Source organism: Athene noctua, chromosome 10, assembly GCF_965140245.1.
Source record: "Athene noctua chromosome 10, bAthNoc1.hap1.1, whole genome shotgun sequence".
NCBI classification, from domain to species: Eukaryota; Metazoa; Chordata; class Aves; order Strigiformes; family Strigidae; genus Athene; species Athene noctua.
Genome location: NC_134046.1, coordinates 14,894,591 through 14,904,030, shown reverse-complemented (window position 1 = coordinate 14,904,030; position 9,440 = coordinate 14,894,591). Strand labels below are relative to the sequence as shown.

At 37.6% G+C, this 9,440-nt stretch overlaps 1 protein-coding gene across 7 annotated transcripts in view; it reads right to left on the bottom strand.

Annotated features, from left to right (window-relative positions):
• Window positions 1-1,038: 1,038 nt before the first annotated feature.
• Window positions 1,039-9,440, bottom strand: part of TASOR (transcription activation suppressor) — a 30,004-nt gene continuing 21,602 nt past the window's right edge. For 2 of the 7 annotated variants that reach the window (XM_074913822.1, XM_074913826.1), the window contains exons 16-23: window positions 8,154-8,295; window positions 5,282-6,189; window positions 4,449-4,568; window positions 3,761-3,920; window positions 2,995-3,103; window positions 2,649-2,827; window positions 2,404-2,562; window positions 1,039-1,797 (exon numbers count right to left, since the gene is read on the bottom strand). In XM_074913822.1, coding sequence (XP_074769923.1) covers window positions 1,235-1,797; window positions 2,404-2,562; window positions 2,649-2,827; window positions 2,995-3,103; window positions 3,761-3,920; window positions 4,449-4,568; window positions 5,282-6,189; window positions 8,154-8,295 — 2,340 coding nt within the window. In that variant the 3' untranslated portion in view covers window positions 1,039-1,234. Of the gene's footprint in view, window positions 2,078-2,403; window positions 2,563-2,648; window positions 2,828-2,994; window positions 3,104-3,760; window positions 3,921-4,448; window positions 4,569-5,281; window positions 6,190-8,153; window positions 8,296-9,440 lie in introns of all 7 variants that reach the window. The other 5 variants (XM_074913824.1, XM_074913825.1, XR_012634257.1 and 2 more) reach the window with 4 other exon arrangements.

Below are 9,440 nucleotides of genomic sequence, written 5' to 3'. Positions count from 1 at the left end.
GGTACCCTTTTTGTTAAGCAGTAATATTTGTCCCAACTACTTTTGGGAGAGTCATAGTTTGAAGCACTGTCATCTGGTACTACACCACACATCCTACATAAAACCACTGCAATCAAATTACAGACAGGAAACCCCCCCAAAATAGGACTTTGTACAACTTGAAGACAGGAGCAGTAAACATGATTCAAGAGTAGTAGCATATGCAAAACCAGCACTGGAATACCAGGAGTAGTCTTAAGACTCCACAGCTATTTACTATCAGCTGCTGCTTGCCAGAAGCCTGAGCCAATTCAGAGAGAATCACAAGGGAAAAGTAAGTTTATAACTTAACTCAGCAGATGTGAAACGAAAAAGGACAAGATTAAGAAACAGATAAAACCATATTTACAATAATAGTAGTTCATAAAATAAGAAAAAGTAAAGCACCAGTAATCATTATGCTGAAGTGGGAGAGGACTGAGGTTTTTCTAATGCAAATTGAACTACCACAGTCATTTGTCCTTCTCCCATTACAGTAATTACCACAGCAAGATAAAAGTTGTAAGATCACTCTGATGGTGAGCGCAGCCTATCGAAAGCAGATGCAAAGATAACTGCTATTCATAAAATGAAGTTCGGGTGTTTCTCACAAACTTGGAAAACAATATAAAAACCACAGACAATGCAACGTATTACAAGTCCCTTGTGCATTAAAAGTTTATTTTATTTTTGTAATGGAACTGCACCATCGGTTACTCTAATTGAGGTATTTAGCCAAAATCCAGTATATAGTCAGTAAAATAACTACACTGCCTTATAGCTATGTAAAAACATTTGTACAAAATTTGTGTCAAATGTCAAATAAATAGGTAATTTTTGATACTTATGTAAAGAAAAGTGATTTGGATACTCTTACAGTTAAAAAAAACTCGCTTCACATATTTTAGGCAAACATTCAATTTTACATTAAAACAGACCTCAAACTGAAGCCCAGGTACAGGTCAAATACAAATGTAGAAACTTAAAAGTGCCAACAAACAAGATCATTCAAGTACAGTAAATGTTAAAAAATATATATATTTATTTAAATTTTCTGATGCATCAAACTGGTACAGGCCGTCAGGATTTAAATAAGACAAGAAAACATTTGAGATAAAGGACAAGAAACATTTTGTTCCAGAATAAAATAGAAATTGTTAATCCACAATTTTAGAAACAGAAAAGTCCACAGCAACTTATAAAAAGAGACGTGAGTTTATTTCTGTTTTGAATATGGCCTGGAAGAATCACAATTTATATCCCAACCACCAGGCGATGTTGACTTTTCTGTATCCATGCTCTGGCTGTAGGCAGATATAAAATAATTGCCCCCTTCTTGGTTTTGACTTGCAGAAGAAATTGGGTATGTTGTTCCCAGAAAGGTCTGATGAGTGAGTACATTAAAGTGACTGAATTGATGGGACATGTTTAATTGTCTACTGTAAGCTGGGAAGTTATTGAAAGGAGTTTGTTCAACTGAATTGTGTTTTTCTCCTTCAGCAGAGCATGTTGTAGGAACTGAAGTAATTGGTTGTATCTCTTCCAAGTCAGTTTTAGAAGTCTTTTCCATCAGGCCAATTTGTGCTTCAGGAGATAACTCTGTAACTGATAAGCAGCTCGCTTTTGCATCTGCTCCATGTGAGCCCTTGGCCTCTGCCTGCAAAGCTTCCAAATGAGCATCATACTTAGAGGCATCACTGCAGATTTCTATTTGTGATGTTTCATCCTCTGAATCCAGAGACATGTCCTCCTCATCCTTTTCATCCTTTTCTACAAGAACTACATTAAAAAAAAAAGAGAAAGTCCTATTCTATTGAAATACAAACTTTGGTTAGAAAAGCTATACACTACTCACAGAGTGTTAGGCTTCAGGTGTGTAAGTCCAATATCACTTAAGTCTTGGTCTTCTGCCTCTCTTGTTCACTTACTCAACACACACACTTAACCCTCTGTGAGTGTCCAGTTACTCCGATGCTAAAAGCTTCTGCGCATTGTGTTCATGTTTAGTGTTGGGAAATCCCAACTCCCAGCTCCAAAGGGGTTAATGTCAAAACAGCATCTGAAGTTACACAATTAAAGGAGTACAATTACTGACATCTCAGTCCTTTTATTAGGCTTTCTGAAAGCTATCCTTAAGTTTATCCTTTTCCTGAAAACAGACGGGCATACGTAGGCCAGGTTAGCCTGTAACTGCACTTAGGATCTCCTTCAGTGCTCCATCCCCGCTGCTCATCCCCCATCATTTAAAAAAGAAGAGTAGCTCGAGAGTTGGGTTTTCCTTGCCATCTGTGGTGGTCATTTGCAAGAGTAAAGGCACCCTGTCTCAAGGACCTCCCCCACACAGCTAATTAGGTAAAGAAAGCAGAAGTGTGTTTTTAATACTACCTGATTGTCTTTTGGGAGCGTCCGAGGGAGGAAGGCTGTTTTCTTCAGTAACCAAGTTGAGATACCCAACAAGACTTTTAAAATTTTGCATAAAGTCATCAACAGTAGCAACCACTATTCCATTATCAACATAATTTGAAAGTCTTTTGAGATTCTTTTCTAAATACATAAAAGGAGATTTTGAATTAATATTTAGCACCTCTTAGCAGAAAAGGGAGAGAAGTATTCATAGATTTTGTTTTTACCTGTTAAGAAGACGACGTGTCTCTGTTGTATGTTTTGAGCCTGAAGCCTGATAAGACACTCTAATTCTGGAGCATTTCGAGTTTGAGAATCACAATTATGGTAAGACAGAATCTCAACCAAGTGCTTCTTCTGATAGGTGTTCAGAAGGGTCAGCAGATTCAGGGCATTAGCATTCATTCTACAATGGGGAAAAAAGCACACTATTAGAAAGATACTTGATTTAAGGCCACTCTGACTATTAAGTCAAAAGACAAACATAAGAGTAAGTTCTACTTAAATGAGTTTTGGAGAATATAATTAAAGCTGAAGCACTGTAACAACTGGCAGTTGAAGAACACTACTTACCTCCCCAGCTCTTTAAGTTTTTTTTGTATTTTGCAGTGGACTTTCCACTGCCATTTCCCATCTGGGGTATTGAGATCCTCCAGAAACTTTAAGAACTGTTTTAATTTATCTGTTTTGGAGATACAGGATAGAAGTTAAATTCTGTGGTATGCAAACTGAAAATACTAGTTCAGTATATACATAATGCTTCCTTCTGTTTTTATCAAAGCATAGTTACACAACTGTGAACATCAGTCTAGTACTTCAGGTTTTCTGCAGAGCAGATTAGCCAACAACAATAATCCAAAACTGAGCTGCTTTTTTGTAGGCTGGATGCCTAACAGTGGTATCTGCTTGCATAAAAGCCGAGTTCAGTCCTACATGGTCTGCCTCGCAGAAATATCTATTTAAGAAACTGGTAACTTCGTCAACTATTCAATTTCAAATAAAGAAAACGTGGGGAAAAAAATGTAGTTTTTAAATATTTTTTTCTAGTGTATTTGTGGTTTGAGTAGTAAGGAATAAAAGGTTCCACAGACATAACTACACTCCCAACACAAACTTAGAAAGACAAGATCTCCAAGTTCACATGTTCCCCAGAAACATGTTCTCCAAAAAGGCTACTGAGGTAAGAAAGAGATTGAAGTAGCTGAAATTCTCAAAAAAACCCTCACAAAAATTAGATAGAAAACCGGAAAATTAGAAGACTTAATTCTTCCCCGCAATGAGTATGCTGAAATGTTAGTGTTCTGTTTGTGTTGGAAAGCTTCAGGAAGCGCACACTTACCTGTAGTGATGGACTCTGGATTAAGGACAGATTCATCTGACACAACAAAACCACCAGACACAAACAAGTCATTGTAAGTGTGATTCTTCACATCATCCAAACTATCGACACCCGCAAAGTTGACACAGGAAAGCCTCTTCAACGTTACTAAGCAAGGTATCTGTTTAACAATGTTAGAAATCAGAGATGTATAACAAAGATAATACAAAAAAAAAAAAGGAACTACAGAACTTCCTACTTACTAATACTAAATACCAAACTTTTCAAACCTTTTTTTTTTCTTGCCTTAGGAGGTGCTCTCTCAAAAACATTACAGCAATGAGCCAATGGAAGTTGAGCACTTCTTAGAATAATTTTACTTTCTGTCCAGCAGAGGTGCACAAACTGCAGCTGTTGGGAGTACCCAAGGTCATCTGACAGCTGCCTCCACATGCCATTAGAGCATCACACAACTAGAAGCAGAACTACTCAGGCCTCTGTACAACTTTACAACTACTAAGAATAAATACACATTAGCATGTATGTGGAGGTGGAAGATGGCATTCACCACAACCATTTTTGTTTCTTCAAACAGCAACTAAAACTAAATGCTATGTTGATATGAGAAAGTAGCCTTGCTCAGAATGAGCTTTGTCTCCCCGGTTTTAACAACAGCTTTCTAAAGTACACATTTACTTATGTGAAATACCTTATGGATGAGGTTGGCGATGTCTTCATTTTGGATAATTATCAGGAGTTTATCTAAAGCAGCTCTTTTAAGGAACTGTTCTGGGTGGCACTCCGTATTACCTAACTTTGTAAGATATTCCTAACGCCACAGAAAGAGAAGATGGTGAAGAAAAAGTGAATAGGTGGATCAGCCAAAACAATCCCCACATGATGACCACATCAAATAAGTTTTCCACTCGAATCTCAGAGGGACTGGTTTCCTTGTCTTTCTGATACATTAATTGGAAGGACGTAGCAACACAGAAATAGACTGTTTCAGCAATTCCATCATTCTTACACATAAATGACCAACTGACAGTCTATCAAAATTGCATGAATTTTCAAGCCAGAAGTTTTTATTCCACTTTCAACTTTCATCTTACACATTTAACTACAGAAGAACAGTAATCTCCAAAAGTTACCTGTACTATTAACTGGAGTTAATAAAAACCCCAAAACCACACACATGGACTTTTCATATATTCCTTCTAAAATGGTAAGCTATCACATTTTGCCCTTGTTACCTTTTTTCCATACAGCTACCCCCGGCAGTATTTTCCGAAGGAACCAAACTACAGCCTGCTCTGCTTTCCAACTGTAACAAAAAGACTTACATGAAAGCTAAATATAAGCAAGTCTACCTCAGAAGCTCAGACGAGAAATGGGACAGGACAGCCTACTTTCACAATTCAACATTTCTGAAACAAATTTCAGACTCCCTTAGGTTTCCAAGTCCAGTTTTGTACATTCTGATTTAAAAGGCACTCTATTCTATTTTAACACTATACAGAGGATGAACTGGAACATACTTACCTTGATTTCTTTGCAGAGAATGCTTTCCTCTTCTTCATGAATATAAAATTTCACAGTGTTTTTCTGTACATCTTTAATAATTTTGACCAAACTGTTAACTACTTCAGGTTTTAACTGGCTTATAAAATCAGAAAAGGCTGGTTGGGTTAGTAAGTTTAAGTTCTCTGGGGATTTCTGTGTCTTTTCCAGTGGTTCCATCATATCACCACTGGCAGAGGTCTGATCATCTATTCCCTCCTTTGCTAAGGGTAAGCTTGACGAGTGCTGCTCATTAGAATGCAGATCTTCCACCACATTATTACACAGTGGCTCTGGTAACAACGTCGTGTCAGAGTCCCTGCAAACAGGTAACGTGTCGGGTGGAGGATTCAGTGCAGCGTCACTAACCACTTCTGCTGATTCAGGACTAGAGTAAATGGGTGGAGTATGCCTAACGTACGAAGACGACAAAATAACACTATTCAACTTTTCACTCAGTGTCTCTATATACTCTTGGACAGAAACCTCTGATGCCTGTAAACATATGTATTCAGAAAGTCTCATTATCCTCTCTCGAGCAGAGAAGACCGGTGTGGACACACCACTAACATAAGCAATATTCTTTTGCTGCAAAATTTCTTGAATTTTTCTTGCAAAGAGATTATATTCTTCTAATAGCGTAGTCTCTATTACTGCACTAATGGAATGCTTAGTTGTGAAAGGGTGATCTGCTAGCCCACACTGATCTTCGAGTTTCTCCACTTGTCTTGTATAAAGTCCATCTTCTGCTGTCCCCTTTTGTGTGTCTGAAAATGGAGAGCATGGAAACTGATAATCAGAACTTCTCTGCCTATTTATTACCCGGGGGTCATTAGGAAAGGCATCCTTTGGCGGTAAATACACCAGTGGTTCTTCTGGTGATTTCAGACCTATATAGGAAGAGTTAATCATCATAATCTTGTTTGAAAGTCATACACGACTGATATACTAATACCTCCAAAACACAGTTTTAAAACAGCATTACTGTTGTGCCTCCCCCCGCCAATCAACTTAAATCCAAAGACTCAAGTGTTACTGTATGCTGAGGTACAGAAGCACAGAAAATTTAATAGCTCCTAAAACAGTAGAACAATAAAGTTTACTCAAAAAGCAGAATACAAGTAATCCTCCCAGAGATTGCATCTGATTAAGCATAACAGGAACTGCCTTAATTACAAAAAAAAAAAAAAAAAATCAAATTAGAAATCAAGCAGGGTGACAAATTATTCAAATATTTTCATCTGCTACTAGGTTATAATCCTCAGGCTTTCAGAAGGCTTGTTTTAGCCACACACTACCTTGTGGACTTAGACTGCAACTTGCAAGCTGCACGTCTGATCTCACAATTGAGAACAGACTTTTTTTTGCTTAAAAAGGTAGGACGTAAGTCTTATGGTAATTACTGATACACAGAATCAGTCCTGCTGCAAGCAGTGCTGAAAGCCTCTCATAATCCAAACCTCAGATCATTTCTGCTGCACTGAGTTTCTTCACCATCCATATTCAAAACTATGGTTTTGTTTGGTTTTGAACCAAATTTAACACTTTGCTGCAATTAATGATATATATACACAGATATTTCAGATATATACAGGTATTTCAGTATATATCTGTTCCATAAATACCTCAAAGGAGGGTTTGTTTGTAGGTTTTGTTTGAGGTTTTTTGTTTGTTTTTTAAGTAGTGTATTATTGTTAAAGCTAATACAGTTGTAATCAGAAAACCAGGTTTCTGGAACAGAAGCAATAACTTTTAGAAACTGTCTACTATTTTGGTTTAGTGTTCTTTTGGAATGGTCAATTTTGTAGCCAATTAAAGCAGTTATAGTCAGTCCCTAATTTGATCAGGTCCATCCAGATCTAAAAGGAAAACATCTGCCACTCACAGGATCCCTTTTTCAAGGTGACAGTATCACCTCATAGTTACTTTTTGCCAGTCATACAGAGACACCAGAAATGTGGTTCCGTTTTATTTTCCTTATCAGTGAAACTGAATGTTCTGTCTTCATCCTTCAAACCACATCCTTTGAGCCAACCCATATTGCTAGTTTTCTTTAAAAGCACTAAACGCAGATATAAATCCGGTTATATCAGAGTTCCATTCTATTTGATTGGAATCTTTTTTCTGTTGCCCTATACCTTCAGTGTTGATCTACACCTTTTGTATACACAAGGTACATTAATTTTAAAAGACTTTGAAGAAGTAGGTACCAAATTATAATGTTAACAGAGTAAACTTAGTTTAAGCTCATTTGAGATACAAGGTACTTAAGAATCTGTTAGCTATCTCATTCTTCTTGAGCTGCTCAACACACAGAAGCTACATCACTATTGTAATCAAGAAATACTGTACTATAACCAAGTCTTAGCAAGAAGATTAAACGCTATATTATGGCTTTAAATTCAGGACTATTTTTATAACTTCTTACATTTTAATACAGCTGATCAGTTGCATACCAATTTTTAGCAATTTTCTATAAGGAGAACACACTTTCCAATCCTTTTTAAGATTTCTAGTTGCAATTATCCGCCCATCCAATCTTTCAGCAGAACCTAGCAAGTTCAAATACTGAATTCCAAACAGTTGTGCACCTTACCAGATAAACACTCAAGCATTCACATTTCTAAATTATGTCAGTATGTACCCAAATCATTATTCTCTACCAGCATCTGTTCTCATCCAGCAGATTTCTGTATTAATCAAATATCAGAAACACTGCATAGGCTATATATATGCTTGTGTACCAACATGTGACTCCAGAATGGGATATATGGAAGACACAAGCTTTTAGAACTTTAGAACTTTAGTGTTCATTCACTATTTCTAGCAACTTGAAGAGTTAAACCCGTCTTACCTGTAATTGGAATAAGTTTCCAGTGCATTCCAACTTCTACGTTATTTGAGTTGGAACGTTGCCTGCGATACACATGTTCTATAGGTGTACTAGGACAGGGATTGTAGTCTTCAAAACTACTTACACTTCCAGTGCTTGCTTCCTAAAAAACAAAATTCTCAGCTCAAAACCTTTTTTTTTTTTTTTTGGTACCTGTTAAGCTTTTACATTCTGAAAAGCTGACAGAACACCTGACTTTACTAGCATACTGGTAATTTTGATGTCAATCTTAAGTCAAGTCAAGTCAAACTTGGAAATGTTTACAGGAGGTACTTATATATTTCATTTACCTGTTTGACAATTTCTGAGACAGTTGTCTCTGCTGATGGTCTATCATTAAGTAAATAATGCAGTCCTCAGCACATGCCTTAATGTACAGAGGCTGGGTGGGGCAGGGAGAAAAGGAGGCAAAGGGAAAAAAATTTTAAAAACTAATTGCTCCTTAGCCTTTTTCAGGCTGTTGTCTTAATAGCTGACTACAGTCATCAGATGGTGGCATTACTGAGGAATTGCCTGCAACTACTACTAAGCCCCTGAACAATCCAATTTCATCTCATATTCCAGATGGTTAGAAGCAAAACAGCACAGCAGGACAAACTCCTCCCTGCTCCATGACTCAGAAACTGAGCTTTGTGTAGAAGTATCACTAACAGAGATGACAGAACAACCACTCTGCAGAGTAATGTGATCAAGCAAGCAGCTGGGGCACTCGGAACCCTAAAGCACAAGGGCCTTCTCCAAAGGGTGTTCTGCCAGTTATATGCCGTCATGAAAAGTACGCACAGAACACCTATACACCACTGCACCAAGAGAGCACACAAAGAAAGCTAGGCATGCATTTAAGCGCTCAGAATTTTCAACTCTGCTCCCACCAAAACAAAATAAAGCCAATTTCCCCAACCATCTTTAGTATCCATAGAGCATTTAAGACAGTGCATTCCACTATGCACATTTCTGAACACTTTATCACTCAGACACTGCTAGATGGGCAGAATAAGCCCATCATCTTTTCCACAATACCAGACCAAAAGATGATTGCAGGACCCTCACTTGTGCACAGAAGTGAGGGGCATTTTCTTGCCCTATAAAATGCCTGCTACTATTCAGTAGGAGAGAGAATGCACTTTGGAGGGGCTGGACCAAGACCAATTCCCAAAACGGGAGCAATAACTACAATTAGAACAAAAGGATGCTTGATTGAAAACCAGTGAGCATCACTTCATTAACCCTGAGGTACTGTCACTAGAA